General features: G+C 38.1%; 2 protein-coding genes across 3 annotated transcripts in view; one reads left to right on the top strand and one right to left on the bottom strand.

Moving 5' to 3' along the window:
- Window positions 1-157: 157 nt before the first annotated feature.
- iqgap2 (IQ motif containing GTPase activating protein 2) overlaps window positions 158-20,259 on the bottom strand; it is a 47,205-nt gene continuing 27,103 nt past the window's right edge. Inside the window, exons 14-39 of one of the 2 annotated variants that reach the window (XM_084728996.1) lie at window positions 19,106-19,230; window positions 18,799-18,962; window positions 14,475-14,501; window positions 14,044-14,134; window positions 12,744-12,911; window positions 12,451-12,593; window positions 12,132-12,302; window positions 11,745-11,828; window positions 11,469-11,540; window positions 11,295-11,364; window positions 10,700-10,908; window positions 10,101-10,244; window positions 9,807-9,970; window positions 9,366-9,590; window positions 8,256-8,396; window positions 6,937-7,021; window positions 6,551-6,783; window positions 5,680-5,812; window positions 4,621-4,732; window positions 4,381-4,522; window positions 3,410-3,497; window positions 2,630-2,842; window positions 2,364-2,524; window positions 2,086-2,229; window positions 1,494-1,602; window positions 158-844 (exon numbers count right to left, since the gene is read on the bottom strand). In XM_084728996.1, coding sequence (XP_084585122.1) covers window positions 731-844; window positions 1,494-1,602; window positions 2,086-2,229; window positions 2,364-2,524; window positions 2,630-2,842; window positions 3,410-3,497; window positions 4,381-4,522; window positions 4,621-4,732; window positions 5,680-5,812; window positions 6,551-6,783; window positions 6,937-7,021; window positions 8,256-8,396; window positions 9,366-9,590; window positions 9,807-9,970; window positions 10,101-10,244; window positions 10,700-10,908; window positions 11,295-11,364; window positions 11,469-11,540; window positions 11,745-11,828; window positions 12,132-12,302; window positions 12,451-12,593; window positions 12,744-12,911; window positions 14,044-14,134; window positions 14,475-14,501; window positions 18,799-18,962; window positions 19,106-19,230 — 3,532 coding nt within the window. In that variant the 3' untranslated portion in view covers window positions 158-730. The remainder of the gene's footprint in view (window positions 845-1,493; window positions 1,603-2,085; window positions 2,230-2,363; window positions 2,525-2,629; window positions 2,843-3,409; window positions 3,498-4,380; window positions 4,523-4,620; window positions 4,733-5,679; window positions 5,813-6,550; window positions 6,784-6,936; window positions 7,022-8,255; window positions 8,397-9,365; window positions 9,591-9,806; window positions 9,971-10,100; window positions 10,245-10,699; window positions 10,909-11,294; window positions 11,365-11,468; window positions 11,541-11,744; window positions 11,829-12,131; window positions 12,303-12,450; window positions 12,594-12,743; window positions 12,912-14,043; window positions 14,135-14,474; window positions 14,502-18,798; window positions 18,963-19,105; window positions 19,231-20,259) is intronic. The other variant, XM_084728997.1, reaches the window with a different exon arrangement.
- f2rl2 (coagulation factor II (thrombin) receptor-like 2) lies at window positions 15,914-18,145 on the top strand. Its single transcript, XM_084728993.1, has 2 exons — window positions 15,914-16,018; window positions 16,714-18,145. The coding sequence occupies exons 1-2, from the start codon at window positions 15,955-15,957 to the stop codon at window positions 17,769-17,771; spliced, it is 1,122 nt and encodes a 373-aa protein (XP_084585119.1). The 5' UTR covers window positions 15,914-15,954; the 3' UTR covers window positions 17,772-18,145.

The following is a 20,259-nucleotide window of genomic DNA, read 5'->3' as shown; positions in this document are numbered from 1 at the left end:
CACTATTATCTCCTCCCCATTACAGACAAATACTGTCTATTTTCTGCAGAGGAAAATATTTTTCCTCAAATTAGTTTGTTTTTTGTGAATAAAGAAACAGTGTAAAGAATTGATAAATACAATAATAATAATATGGATGACAGGTGAGGATAAAACATATTTGCACACGTGTAATTTATTATCCACATTATTCAAATATTAGAAACCGCTTATATACTGACAATACATATTAAAAATACATCAGTTGTAGCTTTTAAAATTGTTTCAATGTTTTATTAATTAAAACGTTTGTTTTAAACACTTTAATTAAAAGGCACTGGTCATGCAGGCCGGCTGGAAAGTTGCTTCATTTTCTGAACTAATGGACAGTACTGCTTCCTCTGACATTTCCAACAAACCCTTAACATTGTCTCAACTTACAAGGTAACAATAACAGTGTGTTTCCTAGTCTCTTTTACATACAAAACATGAATACCATTACAATTAAATTCATAAAAATACATTACATATACAATCACCACATGGAAAAATACAGAACAGACACATTTTGTTGGACAAACAACAACATTTCATTTTGGTGTGATCTATGGAATTATAGCCAGATGAAACAAACACTGTCCTGCACCATCTTATTCATTTTGTTCAACAAACTAAGTACTGTCAGAAGGCACAGTCTGTGTCCCCACTCCTCTCCTGTCATGTGGTTTTCCCCTCCTTGTTCTTCACTTGCTCATTTTCCATAGAATTTTTTGTTCAGGAGGAAGATGAGTAAATTAACATTCACTTTGGCTTTGTCAAACATCTTCATGACGGCCACGCCTTCGTACTGCAGCTGAAGGAGGTCCTGGACACAAGATTAAAAAAAAACAATACTAATGAGAAACAAACAAATAAGCTTGTCAACCTTTCATTCATAAAAATATGAGGTTTTCAAGCTTTGCACACAACATAAATAATAAACTGATTCTGTATGAGTCAATTATTGTATTAACAGAAGTTGTCAGTAAATTTTTAGCACTTGTGCTCTGAGCCTTTGGAACAGTCTGCTCGAGGATCTGAGGCCGGCTCATTATTTAATGTTTGATCATTTTCAGGGTAAAGAATCAACATAGGACTTTTCTAGCTATAAATGACGAGTGAACACAAAAGAAGATTTTTTTTTTCAGACAAGAAATATGATGACAGGAGCATTACACGCCTATTAAAATATATGTTTTACTTGAGTGATTATGTAGAATAAACAGAGCTTATGTTCAAAATCATGCATTTTAAGGGGTAAGCATTTCCCACACTTTTCAGACTTTGACACATAAATTACATAAAAAGATTTCAATGCAGCAAATGTCTTCATAGTTAAAAAAAAAAAAATGCTTTGTTTCCACAATATTTCCTGCTAGTAGTCTGATAATGGGAACAGGAAATTCAACAGTCTGTCATCAAGGTTTAGTGAATAGTGACCTGCTTTTATTTCATGAAATTCTGACGCACTTTACCTGGAAATGCAGCTGGACTTTTTCCATCTCGACTCCCATAAACTTGGCCTTCACCTCAAAATCCCCAACTTCCTCAGCGGGTGAAATGTCAAACATGACATTTTTAAACCTGAACAAAGAAAGAGACAATAACATGAGAAAAAGTGACTACTCAGCATTTTCATTTGATGATATTTTGATGTATTATTGCAGACATACAAAAACTAAGCGACAGTAATTGTCAGCATTTCCACAGTGCACCCAGAAACTGTCAATAGACTCAAGTCAGTGAAAATTTGTTTAGTTCATTTACAGTTCAGTTACATTGTAAACGAGAAACATAATAAAGAGCATGGTAATGGTTTTGGAAATAACAGATGAGGCTGAGCATGAATACGCATAATAATATTTTCTTGACAAGGCACATTTGTGTATCAAAAACCATCTCATAGACAAGTCTCATAAAAAGACAGCTTTCCTCTTCTTGGGAAACAAAGAATCATATTGTACAGTCTGATACAAAAATCCAACATGTGACACGTGGTTAAGACAAACATTAATTCCCCAGCCTTTTCTAAGAGCCATCTAAGTGGTGAACAATCAATCAGCTCACTGGTTTGTCTGAAGTCCCTCTATCTCCAGGATGACTCCTTTCTCATGCAGCCTTGCTGCAGTGTACTTCAGAGACTGTGGCTTCCACTTCTTGCTGCCCTTATCGTCTCCTTTGCTGTCCAGTTTTATAGATCTGCGTGAATTCCTGGACACATAAAACACAGTAAGACATATGTAAAATCACCCATCCATCAAACCACACACACACACACAAATTTACACACAGTGAGAAGAAACTCTTCATCCACACCAGGGATATGAAGCAAAGGTACAACTCACTTCCGGTTGAGGTTATCCAGGCAGGTCTTGATGTAGGTGTCATAATAGTTCATCTGGTCCTGGAAGAAGGCTGTTTTGGAGTTGAGTGCTGTCAGTGTCTGCTGGAGCTTCACAAGCTCGGCCTTCCTCCTCTGTCTGTAGCGTCTTTGGTAGCGAATGTCCTGTCGATTACAGGTTTATTTTACGAATGCAAAAGCTGAAGTAACCTGACAATACTTGATGAGTAGCATGCATCCTCCTGTGTGAGTGATGAGCTGCTTATATACCTTTGATATGTCATTGATGAGATCCTGGTATTTGTTACTCATAGTGACGAGGCCGGCCTGCTCCAGGCTCCGGAGGTTCCTCAAGATCTTCCTCTTCTTCTGCTCCAGAGGCAGCTGGCTGTCCTCCAGCACAGCCGGGCTGCTCTTCAGACCCTCTGGAGTCTGAGCATCCTGGACCGCCCGGCGCTCTACAATCTTAGTGTGCTCCGACTCCTTCAGTAGCAACATCATATAAGAAGTTAAAAAAAAAATGGTTAAAGCTCTGAACGAAATATACCAGTGTATATATTTGATGAATAAATGTGAATTTTGAGTATAAGGAAGAAAAATATTGACATAAACATAAATGGACAACATGAGAGCTCCCAAAAGTGAAGCCAAAACATCTTGTTTGCCCCCTGGTGGCTGGCTGCAGTATAGATCATAAATCCTGACCCCTCAATTTAAGCAGATAGGAGAGGAGCAAAACTAAAACATCAAAGCACAAGTCAAATCATGTTTTCCTCAAAGATGGTTTCTGTCATTTTAGGCATTCTGATATTTGTTCAAGTGTTTCATTTGACTTTGCTCTGGACTGAGTCAGCTGGCTGTATGTGCAGGAACTCGGAAGCACATATCCAACCCTGATCACTACTTCACAGACTCCACCAGTGCAAGGTGCCAGCACTTGTACCTCTGATATTTCGGCTTTAGTTTTGTACAGTGGGAGGAACTGGAGCTGTGGTGTCCATCTTTATTTATGTCAACGGGAAAAACATAGAAGATAGTAGAAAATGTCACCTGTGTGGCCGTAGCCGGGGTCTCAAGAATTTCAGGCAGGGTCTCTCCAGGCTGAATCCGAATCACATCCACTATGAGCTTTTTTGTCCTGATACACACAAACACAGAATGAGATCATCTTTCCTTTCTCTGTATTTTATTTAGGTTTAATGTCACTTAAACTATATGAAGTCGCCATCTGATGTCAGAAAAAAACTTTTCACTACTTCACATATTTCACTGACTTGATTTTTAGAAAATATGTTGGAAAAAGTGTTGTTAGTATCCAGACATTTAACACACTTTGTTTGTCCAGTTACCTAAAGAGCTACTGAACAGATTGCAATGAAATTTGGTGGGAAGTTATGTTACATCATGAGCAGAAGAACGTCTCATCAGTGTTTGGTGCAAGGTTGGACCCAATAGTGCCACCATATGTATGTACGTCCCATACTGTTCCTGCAACTGGTGTTACTAACATGGTCTAAACACATTATGCAAAAACAACCAAATTTAAATGACATGTGCACATACAAAATCCCACATTCACATTTATTTGACTATTTCAAAACTGAATATACCAACAAAATAATAAAGACAGCAACTCTCCAAAACATTCTCCTGTAAGAAACTGCTCCAGACGGATGCATGTTTATAGGCAAGATAACCCTGACCACTAAACCCCTTCCTCTTAGGACAGGAAATGATAGAAGAGCAGGAAAGACAACAAAGACATGCCAATGAGTGATAGCCACAAAGACACACACACTGTGTCAAAAGGGGTTAAGAACTGTGCATCTCATGCCTTCATAGCAATCCCAAACTTTATCCTGAGTAATTCTGAGAAAGTGTGATTCAGTGGAATGGCTTTACATATATGTTAAAGACTGGAATAGAGCTGCACGGTCTGATAACGTTATAATGCAGATGATTGCAACATGGAATTGTAATATTGCAGAAAATGTCTCAGTATACTCCAACAATAAACTTACTTTGTCATTAGAGTCTTTAAGTCTTTGTCATCTCCTTCCAGTAGCTCAAACTTGCTGGTTAGGGTGAGGGAGATCTCCGTCTTGGCCAGCTGGCTCAGAGCGCTCTCTCTGTTCGGGTCATTAGGGTCTACTGCTCCTTCACCTAAAATGAAGCAGCACGGTGTGTAAAATGACAAACACACCATATTCAACTTGCAATTAATTAGTGATTAATATAAACAGGAGTTTGTTTGGCAGTACCAAGCAATGTCTCTACATCAGGGACTTCTCCCAGGTCTCCCTGGTCGTGAAGCAGCTCATGCAGTAAGTCGTTGGGGTCAGGAGAGATGGCTTCCAGATGTTCCAAAAGCAGCTGAACAAATGCAGATATGATGGATTAGTCCTGAACAAAAACCCTAAATATTTACTGTGTAATGAGTCAGTGAAGTTTATCTTAGATTACAAACTAAACTAATTTTCTCTTTCGAAATCTGAAAAACACGACGTGAATATATAGTACAGTTTATACTAAGTACTGAATACTGACCATGCTCATTGCACACAAACAAGCCCACTTAAGGCCTATAAATAATAAAATAAAAACATATTAGGTGAAATGAATCATGTCAAGTTTTAAACGATGCATGTTTGGTTTTCATTTATGATGGAGACAGACAGGAAATGCTGAAACTATCTGTGTAAAATGGAGGTTGAGAGAACATCTCAAACCAACATGCGCGTCATCCCCATTGTTGTCCCTGCATGGATAAGTGCAGAGTGAAACTGACGACAAAAGGACACAGATGGCTTTAACCCACTGATGTCCTCACCACTACCCGCTTTCCAAGGAAGTGGTCTGGAAATTCATATATAGAAAGGAACAGGATGATGATGGACAGAAAGTAAGCGGCTGTGACACGAAATGACGATACATCCGTATAACAGGGGCCAACATTATATAAACACAATCTGAGGGATTTGAGCAGGAACTGTACATCAAATGAATGCTGAAATTTATTGTCATTCAGTGTGCATTACAGTAACAGGAAAAGTCCATTAGTATTTTGACTTTTCAGATTTGAACCAATGTTGGTTTAAGCATAGTGACCATACTAAAAGACAATCAGAACAATCTGATTTGAAATTAAGATAATACTGTATTGTACCTGAGAGAAGGATGGATCTTTAATTGAAGGGATGTACAATTACAATCAATCATTATCTGGTGCATGTTCTCATGGACTGTTTCTTTAAGGAAGTCTTGAATTTACATCCCTGGAGCGAGTTCAAATCTTGTCTAAACACTGTGCTTGGGTTTACCGAGTGGGTATTGATGATCTCCTCAATTGAGATGTAGATGATAGGTTTGCTTAGAGTCACCATATCTGAGTATTCATCAATGTTGAACTTCTCCTCAAGTTCAGGGACATCACATGCTGACTGGAAAAATACCCTGAAGAGGAAGAATATCACAAATTAGTAGTTATCAGTCTCAATGGTTGACAGAGATAATGGACAGTGTTTACATTCACAAGAAATTAAGGGTTAGACACGGACTGTTTGGTCAAATGTTCTTTAATGCGCCTGTGACTTTTTCAAGTAAATCACTCACACTGACTTGTTTCCAGCAAATGGACTGTTTTGTGTGGATTTCCAGTAATGATGACTCAATCACTTTGGCAGATAACTGCATGTACTGGCTAAGCCCCTCTTATTTGTGAGTGTGTACAGGTTCAATTGGAGTTCAGCTGATTTTATTGAACACGTCTCCCAACTGCTGAAATGGCACATAACTGCTTCTTTTTCCTTTAACAAGGTATCTTTACTTCCACCATGTCAGCTAAACCTGACCTCACAAGTGAAACGTGTTGATCAGCAGGGTTTTTAATTTAGTTTTTTCATACTCTTGAAACTGTTATTGCACAGATTTTTTTTACATGTGCTTGGAGACAAAACAAAGAGCTTAACAGCCATGTGCAAGAACTGCTTTACCTCATGTATTTTCTCCTTAATTATGATGTTGTTTAACACTACCCCAAAGCATACTGTATGTAATTAAGACGTCTTACCTACTGTATACTCAGTATCACCCTGGGATAAAAACATTTTGACAGACAACTGTTCCTTCAGATTTGCACTGGCCACACATCATATTTCATTTTAATGTCAATATGAATTCCCTCTTTCTTACCTAAACTTCTCATATGTCTGAGATATGTAGTTGTTCATTGGCGTCATGTGTGCGTTCTCGCCCTCAAACAGCTTATTAGCAGCAGCATGCTGCAGCATCTTTGCCACAGATCCCAGGTTGCGACGCTGGTCTAAGTGAAGCTGCCCTCCAGCTGACATGTCAATGATGTCGAAGCCATCAGGGGCCACGATGGCAGGGTTCATGTAGCGGTAGTACAGCAGGTTTCCTACAATCTGTCATGAAAAGAAGAAAACACATTATTAAAAACCTTTAGTAAAATCAAATAGCACTCACCTCAGCATATTCACAATAGCAAAGCATGCAGAGAGGAGAACAAACTCTGAATGGACAGGTTCAAACATATTTATACATCTGGGGGCTTCTACCTTCAGCAGCTCATCCTCTGAGGCATCTGGGAACTTTTCATGGAGGCTGTTCTTCAGAACTTTTGCTATGTACCTCATGCCATAGCTACATGCAAAACAAAAAAGCAATGATGGGGCATCAAACACAAAACAGCATGCATTCACATTCAATGACAAATGATATGGCTGACAAGCTCATGACAGGGAAAACAGAGGATTTATTTTAAGTATTGATACTTGCAAATATTGATGGGTTCCAGTGTCTTTTTACGCGTATGTAAACTTATTTTGCTGTGAGCTTAACTAATAAATAGCACCATCTAGTGGTATGCACAGCCTTCAGCAATTTTTGACATAAGTGTTGTTATATTGAGTTTTTAAATTAAAGAAGTAATATAAAGATGAATATTTATGTCCCAATCACAGAACTGTTTTACTTGGGTGTGTGACAAATGTAAGCACAATGCAGAGTTTTGTTTTTGTGCTTGAGCAACTGAACAGATGACTGCTTGCTCCAAAGCAATGATTGTCTAGTAATGACTATGTCCCAACATGCAGCGTAACAACCAGAATGAGTGGCTAATGACATACCAAAGCATATGATAATGTCCTGTCTAGGTCTATTTTAGTCACATTGGTCACATTACATTGTTGAATAATAATGTAAAAAATAGAAGAGGATGAGATAAAGGAAAATGGGTAAAGAGCAGCATGACAAGGAAATCTAAATATTTTAATGTCAAGGATAAAAGACTAGGTAATATATTGTTTACAAAATATACACACAAACTATATTTTTTATCCGTCTAATTTCTTTCACCACATATATATATGAAATTAAATTTAAAGTAACAATTGCACTTGAAAACATCTTGCTTCCTTCACTTAGGGCATTTCCTGTTGAAACTATTCTGAAGCAGAATGCAGGAGATGTACAAAATAACAAGGACAGCTTAAAATATAATGCCAATAATATTGGTTATTGTTATACCAATAATACAACAATCACCAAGAAATGAATCATCACCTCTCATACAGTCTTGTAATGAAATATACACTGGAACACTGGAACAAATTTGTTTTGGGTTTTTTGTTCAATTTTGTTTAACAGGAAGAATTAAATCCATTTTTTGGGAAAACTTTGTTAGAAAACTAACTAGAACTAGAACATCCTTATTTATTCTTATTTATAATTAGTGTGATTCAATGAAGCAGAAAATTACACTTGAGAGTAAACAAATTCTAATACTAAAACTAATATGCTCAGACATTGACAGGAATGGTCATAGACAACACAAAGGACAAGTGGACATTGACACTTCACAGATCCTAAAACTTACGGGATAGTATCCAGTGAGGACACAATGGAGTTCAAGACCTTATCTGTAGCAGAGCGCAGTGCCAGACTGGACGCCTCCAGCCTGTTGCGTACTTCCTCATGTGACATGGCCTGCTCGGGAGTCACTTCATAAGGCAGCTTGCTGAGGGATGACAACAACACGAGGCAAATGTTTATGCATCTGAGGCTCGTTGTTTTCAGTTTTCATGGCGATGGTTTTTGTGTTTTTTTCCCACACCAGGTAAAAACAGTGAATTTTCTTTGCACTCCATGCACAAGGGCTTCACAGCTCTGGAATAACCTTTCATCGTGAATAAGACAAGCTAGACGAAACAAGTGTCCTCTTTCAAAAATATTATTTAGAAAATGGCTTTTAATTACTTTTGCTTGTTTCATTCTCTTAGTCATTTATCTATTCCCAATTATTTTTTAGCTACTGTCTTTTGTATTGAATTTATCTGAATTTGTAATTGCACTCTGTAGTTTCTGTTTTTATGCCTGTAAACCACTTTGTAAGCCTGTTTTTTGAAAAGTGATGCATTAAGTTTAGAAATAATTTTTAAAGCAGGCCATAAATTCTTAAGACTGATTTGCTATAGTGCATTTAATGCAAGGAATCATTGGTATCAGTCATATCAGTGCCGTGTTAAAAAAAGAGAACCAAACCTTGCTTAAAGTGGCAGACCAACACATTGAAAATTTTGTTCATGCATTTATTTACTGATCTACAAAAGTTATATCATCATGAGAGGACAATACAGTTATAATAAAGACTTGTTTTGCAAGTTTCTCTCCAGGTGGTGTGTTTGTTGAAGTTCAGATAAAAGATCTGAAATAAGTAGAAAACAGCCAGTTCCTGAAATGTCAGAAAATAGTCTAAAGAACTTATAAGCTTTTAGCAATGCTTTGGAAAAGTGCTGACTGAAGTATACAAAAAATAGAGATAATGGTATAAATCATGCAAAATTACTTGTAGGCCCTGAACAGAACATTGTTTTTGTGATGAAAAAATAACAATGAACCTAAACCAAAATGAAGCAAACCGTGGACCAAACCAATGGACAACCACCACCATGTCTGCTGTATTCTCACACACTGTATTGTTCCTTACCTGGCCTCTCCAGTCGCTGTCTCCAGCTGGTTGACCCAGGCTTTGTACACGTCCACTGGGTTGGTATTGATGCCCAAACTCTTGTCCTCAATGATGTCTTTGACCACTGGAGCCAGCAGCTGCCTGAGTGTGTTGTGACCACGTGCACCTCTGTTAAAGCTCACCACCATCTTGATGACTGTTGGGTTCCCCGTCACGATGTCTTGGATCTGGTCGACCTTAGAACTAAGACACATGGACAAGATGGGACAGTTAATACTGTCCTCCAAAAAACAAATTACAGAATTTGACATACATGTGTTGGGGAATTCCAGACTGTTTAAACCCTTACAGTCACTTGATGTAATCATAACACATTATAACCACAACAGTAAGACAATACTGAAATTAAGTGTAGAGTTGGAAGAGTGGCACAGTATTGATCAAAGCTGCAGTTCTCACTTGATTTCCTCCTCCAGAGCTGTCTTGAAGAGTTTGAGCAGCAGGTATTCCTCTCTCTGATTAGAGGCGTAGTTGTACAAGGTGAAGATCACAGTGTCCATAAACTTAGTGGACTTGTTCTGGGGCATCTGGAAGATCAGCTTGGCCAGGTAGGCTGGATTGGTCTGAAGGGGAGCCAAGAGAAAGATAGTAGCGTTAAGTGTGTGTCTGAAAATGCACTTGGATATTTTATGAAAGCATTTAAGTGGAGTAGATTTAAGTTATAGTTTAAGTTGGAGAATTTTATTGCATCACCTGCAGCAGGTAAAAGAGATGTTGATAGGCCTCCAGCTTCCTTCTTTTGCCTTTATTCAGCCCTTTAATACCCAGCCTGTCTCCTGCAGCCGAGACATCTTTATTTTTCTTGTTCTTCATTTTCTTATTATGGGACACGACATCCTTTTAAAAGGAAACAAACACAAAATGAATTAAGCAGCAAACTGAACAGGACAAGATAATCAGGAATTAATTTTTTTTTTTCAATTTATTTATAAGATTTTGTCATTTCAAAAATGACAAAGGAATGCAAGATAACTGAGTACAAGGATATGAAGAAAAGAGAATAAAGATTAAACAAAATAATGCATATTGAGGATATACAATAATATCTTCCTGCACATCATCTGTGTTTGCCAGTAAAGGCTTTCAAATGAGCATAGTTGTGCTAATTCTATATTAACTCCACCAAACAGTGACTTGATATTTTCTGCAACTAAGTGGGGAAAAATACATGTGCATATATCGTCCTTCCACCGAAATGAGTTGAGAAATATCAGCACATCATATTGTGCATCCATAGTGAATAATTGTTTTGCAATGTCCTTCCTTTCCTTGAACATAAAAATGTTACCAACCTGCAGAGTGATCCTGTTCTTCACCAGCAGTCCGATCTTTATGTCCATCAGATTCAAGTCTTTCTCCATCTGCTGATTGGAGCGAATATTGGTGACCACTTCCTCCCTAAGCCGTGTCACATCCTGCTCTTCCTGAAGGTCCAGGGCACTCTGCTCCAACAAGTGCACAAACTTCCGTACTACTGATAGAGGAGGAGCCTTGGCCCCAGCTAAAATATGACACACAGGTAAGTCAGCAAAAGCACCTGTCTTTCATATACAATTTCTCCAACAAGTACTGCATTTTTTATAGTGGGCTGGGCAATGCAGACAAAATCAGATGGCACAATATTTTGGGCCAAATACATTAAACATTAACATACATGTATCACAATACTGATACACTAATTTAGGAATAGTAATTGGTGCTTTCAGAAGATTCACACATTTACACAGGGGGGAAATGAAAAAGGAAAATCATAAGTAATGCAAGGATCATGATTAAACTGGTAGAACTTAAAGTCAGAGAAGTTTAAAAATTAGAGATATGTGACTATAATGCAACCTTTAAAACCAGGAAAACATTAAGATTTAATGAAATGCTTTTTTGACTCACTTAGGGTTCTGTAGTCCTCTCTGGCTTTGTTGGCCTTTAGGAAAGCCTGAATTTTCACTATTTCTTTTTCCTAAACATAGAAAACAGTAAGTCTGATACAACATGGAACGAACAAAGAAAAAGAAAATCCAGAAAATGCAGCTCGGTGATGTTGAATGATTTTGTGTTACTCACATGATCTTTGAAGAACTGCAACCTCTGATTGTATTTACTTTTGGCTTTCCACATTTTCACCATAGACTGGATCTAAAAAACACCAGAGTTTTATGTCAAGTCTTTGAGATGGTAGTTGTATTATTGATGTTAGGTATATGCAAATTAATAAATAAGACTAGTGATAAAGCTTTCATTTACAAGAAAAGTGTGCATAGTTTTACTCAAAACCTCTTCACTCAACAAGTATACTTTTTTAATGAAAAATTGTTTTATAAAAGGCAAACAATTTATCACCTTGACAATAGAAGAAACATTTTTCTGAAGCAAACTCATCCTGTCTTTGTACATTTTCCTCTGTTTGTAACCTTTCCAGCAAGCCTGCAAAACAAAGAAAACATGATCAAAAATGCAAGTGCATCAGTTATACTACAGCGTGGATAGTCAGTCTATGATATGTCACTGATCTTAATAAAAGTTTTATGCGCTTTTTCTGGCTTTAGACTCAGATGCAAACATGAAAATATACAGTCCGTATGCTGTTTATAAAATAGAGTCAATTTAATCTCTTTGTGTGTCTGCCTCTATTGATTTATTATTGCTGCAACAGCCTACAGCTGCATCTGGGAAGTCTATCTAAATCCTGACATCAATCTCTATGCACAGTTCATAGTGGAGACCTACCTGCAACTTGACAACGTGTGGTTCTTGCTGGCGTAGATACTCCATTCTCTTGGCATGCTTTCTCCTGACCAGGTAACCTCTGATCCTCGCCTGCAGCAGGGTCACCAAGGATTCATTGGCCAACCACAACTGTTCCCTGTTATATTCTGCAGTCACACAGCTGACAACACCCTGATGGAAAAAGAAAATGTTTTTAAATGAACAAGGGCAATTTTAAAACGAATCACTGAATCCACTGTTCCAAGAATGAAATCAGTCTCATCACTGGGATTCCAGTGAGCTGAAGCAAGACTACAAATAGGATTCAGCAGGGAGGTACCTGGATTTCCTCTTTACTGAGATGGTCATTATTGTGTTCAAATCCCTCAGGCTCCTCCCAGGTACCCTGTCCAGTCTCCAGGTTATAGTAGTAGTCATATCTGTCTTTGATGCAGTGTTTTACCCACACACTATCAGTGCTGCCTGGAGGAAATCAGAAAGTACCCCTTTAGATACACCAAACATCACATTGAATACCTCAGCTGAAAATGAATTATTCACTGTGTAGATGACAGATTGTTAAACACTGAACTTCAGATCTTGTGATGCTTGCAGTGCAGTGAGTTAAGTTACCTTTATCAGCACTGCTTGTTTGCCTCTGCGCCAGTTCAGCCTGGTATGTGTCAGCACATTCAGGGAGCACTGCTTTCAGTCCAGCACTAGGAACTTGCAAAGCCTGTAGTGTGTTCTTAGCGTCCCCCTCGGTCACCATCTTGTTAATATCAGCTACAGCTCCAGCCACTGGAGAAGTAAGTAGGATTGAACCAAAGAAACACTTGTTGAGTCAAATATAAAAAAACACAGCACATTAAACATAAAGTATAAACTAGTAAGTGAGTAAAGGATAATCTACAACAAGCAATGTGTTTATTCAAAAAATACTATTTCTTGTTAAAAGCAATAATGAAAACATTATTGTTTTTATTGCTTACATTATGAAGAGCTTCAAGTGTTACAGCTTTAAGAATGAATATGAAACAATGTCCACAAAAGGACATAGTCTCTGAGCCAAGCACAAATAAATTCTGTGACAATATTTTTATGTCAAACATCCATAAATGGCATTAGGACTACCAGATGTTAGAACAGTTATGAGAGAAAATTTCTGCAGGAAAGGAAAGAAATACTATGTCTGTGTCCATGAGGCTACAGAAACAGTTTTGATTCTGATACCAGATTATCTTTTATGTATCACAAAAATATGTTAGGGCTGAACCACACACAGAAAATTAGACTGCAATTATTGTGACAAATATTGCGATTGCGATTTGAGTCCCAGATTTTAACTGGAACGGCAATTTTTGCATCTCACTGACAAAAAGTGATGTGATTTTTGCTGGGGTCTGTTCCAAACAAGCATGATCCCTTTTGTCTGGAGAATATGATTTGTAGGCCTGGGCAAAATTTTGTAGCTACACAATGCTTCATTTAGAGGGGTATGCTGTGATATATGTAAATTTTATAATTCTATAATTTCTATAATATTTCAATCACTTGTTCACCTCTAAACCATATTATGATTCATGGCAATATATCCATCTTATGCCTACATGTGATCAACATTTAAGTATTGTGTTGTGTATTTGTGTTGTCACACTATCAACCTTGCAATAAAGGTGACTTTACTACTACATCAGTAAGAAGGAGGATCTGTAGACTAATGTCAGCTGAAACAAGCTTTGATTGTTAATTTAGAACAATAATGAGCCCTCTGTGTCAGAGCTGTGTGTTGATTTGAAAATAAAACCCATCCTCTGAACAAGAGATCTAGAACTCAATGTTCCCACCGTTTGAGAAGAATTAACTGGACATCAATTAACTATTGTTTAAGTGGTTAAGATATGGATGAGTGAATTTAAACTCGGGTACATACATGTGAGAGCCTCCTCTTCATCCTGGTTGGCTGTGTGTATGGCCTCTTGGATTTGGTCCAGCCAAAGTACTGCAGACACGTCTCCAGAGCTCTGCGATTAGGTGAAAAGACAAGGTCACATGTCGTCTTTTCAGAAGGAAGAGACCAAACTACACCTCAGATACACAAAGCACTGTTCATGCACAGCAGCACAATACTAACTTGTTATCAAATTATAAATATTTTGAAGTAATTAGACAAAAAAATCAAACGTTAGAGGTTAGAAATTCTTGTAGTTACACAGTACATTATGGAAATTCATCAAGTTAGGATTGTGGTGATTTTTGAATATGCAGTATTTTGCTCTACAGCAGCAGCACTTCATAGCAACACTGATTACCAACACTACACAAGCTGAAGCTGTTAGAGCAACAGCAAATAGCAGACAGTACCATTTCCCCTGTGTCCAGAGGTAAGATCTGAGGAAAAGGAAAACATGTCAGAGTAATTGCTGACAATAGTTACACTACAAACATTCTCACCACAACTCAGTCAACTATTTTGTACTGAAAACAGATCTTTATGATAAAATGTCACAACAACCACAAAATTGTTTATTCAGCCTGACATCTGTATTTGTTCTCAGGCTAATTTTAGAGACCTCTGGTGGGGACTGGGGTGCATCCTTGACCACAGAGCTGAACAGGAAGGAAGTCACCATTAAACGCAGCAGACTAAAAGCAGCTTCTTTGTTTATCTGCATCTGTCCAAAGATTTCCCAACCAACTCATTTTGTATTGCAAGAGAGCAGCAGTAATGTGATGGAAAAAAAATTAAATGTTTAATGTTATTTATATAACAGCATTTCTTCATTTTTGTGCGTGACATTTCAGTGCAAAGTTTATGGTACAAACCAGATAGAGATCTGAGTTTTCACAGGTTTTAACAAGCTAAATTTAAGACATTTTTTTTAACTACTATGAATTTATGACTGAATTCAATTCCACCTCCATACTAACAAAAATATGAAGGATGATCCTTCATACTTCCCCTCTTCCTTAAAAGTAACATTAACTTCATAATCCAATTAATGAGACCAATCATACTTAAGATATTTTAAGGCATAAAATTCAGATTATTAGATTTTTGAAATCATGAGACTTTTTAACACCCCAACAGAAACCCTCTAAATTCACTTGAGTTGTGAGCCACATGACACGGAAGGCAACTATGTAAAGCAAAGAACTTTTTGCTCAGCATACACTAGGTAACCAACTTTCATGAAATTAATATGCACCATCTTCAAAAACATTATTCAGTTCCTATATTACATCCACTATCCAACTGGTGTATTCTATAATAGTGTTAGGAGAACAGCATACATTTTCATGCAGATGCAGAAGTTTATATCATAAACATCTGTTACAGCAGATGTTTCCCAATCCCATGACCAGACTGACCAACAGTCCCGTCGCCTTCAAATAAATGCAAAAGCTAAATCACTTTAATACCAAATTCCTACAACCTAAACCACAATAAAATTACTTATTGTGAAAGTAATCAGTCAGTCATTTCAGTTTCTGGATCCCAGCTGTTGATAAACCAGTTCACACTATCCTCCCACCCCAGTTAGTCATTGGGCTGTGACGCAGGGAGAGGGGAATTCAGTTTCCAAGCCTAGACAGGAAATGTGCTCACTGCACCATACAAACACACAAACGCCCCGCATACACCAGCGGGAAGCTGAGCCTGGATACACACCGTTATCAGTTCTCTACTGTTGCACTGCAGATATGCAAAAAAGCAAATTTCACCTTTGGAAAACTTATACATTTACTGAAAAGAAGCGAGAACACTGAGAGGAGTGAAGACACGTTGAGTCCATTGCTAAAAGTCCATTGCTAAAAACTCTGGGATAGAGTGAAGAGTGACATGGCCGACCTTGTGTCAGGACTGCTCATTTGTTTGATGGCTGTGCAAACCATTCAGCATGAAGGTAAGTTTATTATTTCACTTTTGAAACACTAAGTTATTATATATACATACATACATATATATATACACACACACACACACACAATAAAAGTTATTCTATTCTACTACATGTGTTAATACAACAACACAAAATCTCAAAAACTGAAATAAAGATATTTAATAATGTACAATTTTATTATGGAAATTAAGACTACATGATATGCTAAAAAATAATACAGGGATTATTTTGTCAGATGTGATATGATCAACGATTAGTGGGAATTATTATTTTTGCATCACAATTTTCATTTTTGCTGAAAAAAAAAAAATTGTAACATCATGATGATGTGACATTTCACAAACAAATTTTCTCAAATCTGAAGAACAAGATTTGCTGCACTACAGCACTTTCAGTTATAAAGCTGTTTTGTCAGTTTTCCTTTATCAAAACACTGCAGCATCTAGGATTTAGATACTGCACTTGGCCATACTGCAATTTCAATATTATTTTGATTAATTAATGGTGCAGCCCTTTTAATAACGCATAACTGAGATAGAAATGATGATAGAAAAAAAATATATATATATAACTGAAAAGTTAAAAAGACAGGAGTGTGATTACCAGTACGTTATATGTTTTAATGTGGTTTCAAATGTTTTATCACTCAGCTAGAGTTGCTTTAAAGGAACTAACATTGTTTTTCTTCCCATTTACAGGAAACAAAAAAAGGCCTAAAACCAATAGTTCACAGGTGATACCAAAAACCTTCAGGGGGAGCACGTACACACTTAATCACACAAACCAGCAGCCGGCCTCGCTCTATCCCAGCACAGACCCTTCTCTGGATGTGAACTCTGTGGATACAGTGACAGCCTACACCACAGGGGTCCTCAGCACCAGGGTCATACCTGCAGCATACATCCTGGCCATGCTGGTGGGTATCCCCTCCAACGGCTACATCCTGACGTTCCTCAGACTCAGATCAAAGTCCTTCTCCTCAGTAATTCTCTACCTGAACTTGGCCTTGTCCGACCTGCTGCTCCTGCTTTCCCTGGTGCTGCGTGTTCACTACCACTTCAACGGAAACAACTGGATATTTGGGGAAAACTCCTGCCGGCTCATCACAGCCTTGTTTTATGGCAATGTTTACTGCTCAGCTCAAACTATAGCATGCATCAGCCTCAATCGCTACCTGGCTGTGGTCAGACCGTTTTTGTACAGACGAATGGCTAAGACTACGCTGGCCGTATGGACGTGCTTGATTGTGTGGTTCCTGTTTGCAGCTGCTATTGTGCCTGAGCTCTTGGTCAGGCAGAGCTACCAAATTAACCAGCTGGGAGTCACCACCTGCCACGATGTACTTCCCCTGGAGGAAAAATCCCATTCCCTGCTGGTGCCATACAGGCTTATGATGGTTTGTCTGGGCTTCCTCGTGCCCTTCATGATCTGTATCTACACCCACATGGCAGTGGTGTACCACCTGGGTCAGTCAGGCTGTGACTGGAGGCCATTTATCAGGGTCAGCACTGTTGTTTTCACCATCTTTGTGGTGTGTTTTTTGCCCAGCGGCATCCTGCACATCGCCCACTACATCCGCCTGTTTTCTAATGGGGACGACAGGCTGTATGGATACTACAGAGCGGCAGTGTGTCTCTGCTGCTTCCATAGCTGTCTAGATCCCTTCCTGTGTATGCTCATTTCCAAGACGGTAGCCTCAGAACTACAATTCATCTCCTTCCACAGGATACTGCAGAGACCTGCTGTTATGACGTGAGACTGTTTGTGTACAGAAAAAAAAAAGCACCTCCTCGCTAGGTCATTGTTAGGAAACAGCAGGGAAGCACAAGCCCAGACACAAAGATGTGAAAGTTAAAACTGAACGCTGTGAGTTTAACAGGGCAACACTGGAATTATATAACACAGAGCTCTGTGAAGTCAGTTTTCACATCTTTGGGAATATCAGGCTCAGGAAACGGACATTTAGACTGTGAATCCTACACAAGCCTGCCATGTCATCACAGCAAAATCTCAGATTGCAAAACTGTTGGCTTGATGACACAGAATCAGAGTATGTTGAAAACTACTGTTGATGAAGTAGGCATCACACGATGGGTCCTCTTTGTACGTCCTCTTTGTAAGAGAGAGAAAGATGCACAAAACAGCCCTTTTTTATGTGAACGTGCACAGAGCCTGAAGAGAAAAGTCTGAGTTAACAAAGAAAGTTGATAACCACCGTCATGATACCCGTTATCTCGAACTGGGGTTTTAGGTTTTGACAAGCCAACTCACGCAAAGAAAGCCTGACTGTGTTGAGCTTCCTTTCTAGTACAGACTCTTCAAATGTTCATTTGTTTTTCTGGTCTCAAATATACTTTGGCGCTTAAAGAGTGTTACGTTTAAGAATTAAATGAAATGCTTTGACATAATCTGTCAAATCAAATATTATTATAGCTGATATTAATTGGCTATATTTTTTTTTTATCAGAATAACAAATAATAATATAAATCTGACATCACCAGCTGGTAACTTATAGACCCTGATATTTACCGTGCACCCATACTAATGTATTATTTACAACATTTACTCTTGCCTTTTCAGAATTTAATTCCATGTATAATATGTAGATAAAGATTATTTATGAATATGAAGAAATTCATATTCTTAATGATGCAGCAGTGTGAAGTGGAGCTGCTGTCCAAGTCCAATAAAACTAATGGTTATAATATTGTGATTTTTTTTTCTTTTTTTTGAATTTTTACATACATCTTATATAACATAACGCAATTCAGAGTCACAGTACCTGGCAGAGGAGTTGTTTGGTATATTGTAGGACATCATGGTAGTGTTTGGCTGTAGCTGGGTTCACGCCCGTCAACTTGGCTGTAGGGAGGAGGAGGGCTGCAAGAGTCTGCTGGGAATCACCTGAGTTAAGAGCCTCATTGATCTCAGCTATAGCAATGATGCCTGGACATAGGAGAAGAGAAACATTTGATACCTGATCAGTCAATGTGTTTCATTTTTTAATGTTTTTAATAATTCTTAAGCAGGTTTGACCCTAAATGTCCACAAGCTACAACATGTAAAACATAATCAGAAATTTTTCTTACGCTCGTGCTCCTCATGGACTTGAATGTTGACCGTGTCGATGCATTTTTGTACGTCATTCCAGGTGAGAAACTCTTGGCCCTTGGCGAGAGCCTCCTGTCGCTGTTTGATAAGAGTGTCAGCATACCTAAGGAAGAGTTTCATGAAGAAGGTCAACAAGGTTTCACAACATGAAATGAACCACTTCTCACCAGCTTACCTTAGAGAGAGACCTACAGTGGAGTGCAGTGACATGCAACCTAAAGACATGATTCCTATAAATTAAAAGTCTCCTAAAACCATATAGTACTACTATAACTTTATGTTTACAGGATCATCACAGCACGCTGATTAGAAGTCTGAGGTTAGCTACAGAACAACTCCTCTTAGGGGGCGGGACAAATGCTAGCTTGAGCCTACTGTGGAAGGGACAATAAGAAAAATAGGATATGGACAGGGACACAAAGCTGTTGGGGACAATTCTGGGACAGTAGAGAAACTTATCATTCTAAATAAAATTATTACCTTTATGTGTCATGGAATATATATAATTTTAATTGTTAGGTATTTAAATTTGAAAAATGGCACCAGCACAAGCTCCGTGCTATGTCTCACGTGCGGCTTCACAAATTCAAAGTTCAAAGTGGCTTTATTGGCATTTCACTGTTTAAAGTGAACATAGTTGAGTATTTACTATTAGATATCTTCAAAATGTGTGTATATAAATTACCATTACTGCATACAAAGCAAACAGTTCTGCATTTGCGCTGTAGTTTGCAGTGACACATTTATTGATCGAGCAGTTGGAAATAAACAAACAGTAACTCAACCATCAACTGTAATAGTAACGAAAACTGATTGTTGCTAAACAGCCAAGGAGATTTCATTTTTTTGATTCGGTGGACAATGAAGTTATATGTGTTACTGAAACAAAGCTATTAAACTATTTATTAAGTAGAATGAAAAAAGACCCTCTGTTTGGGACAATGGCTGTAAAGACTGGGACATTTGAAATAAGAATTTGGGACAGTTGTAAGACAATAAGGGAAAAAGTTCATGTTGAGTCCTGCCATCAAGCTGCTGCCCACTAAACATCTGGCTTAACAATTGGCGTTTTTGTTCTATGCACTGCCGGTGCCACCATTTGCTCCTCAGCAGTGCTCAGCTATCTGTCCTG

This window comes from Lutjanus erythropterus, chromosome 10 (genome assembly GCF_056507025.1).
Source record: "Lutjanus erythropterus isolate fLutEry1 chromosome 10, fLutEry1.hap2, whole genome shotgun sequence".
In the NCBI taxonomy this organism is placed as follows: domain Eukaryota; kingdom Metazoa; phylum Chordata; class Actinopteri; order Lutjaniformes; family Lutjanidae; genus Lutjanus; species Lutjanus erythropterus.
This window is presented reverse-complemented; position numbering and strand designations above follow the sequence as displayed.

Bases quoted from the DNA above. Each gene is read 5' to 3' on its own strand.
- f2rl2 (XM_084728993.1), top strand. From the start codon at position 15,955: ATGGCCGACCTTGTGTCAGGACTGCTCATTTGTTTGATGGCTGTGCAA. The intron at 16,019-16,713 runs GTAAGTTTATTA...TCCCATTTACAG, and splicing joins GCAAACCATTCAGCATGAAG to GAAACAAAAAAAGGCCTAAA.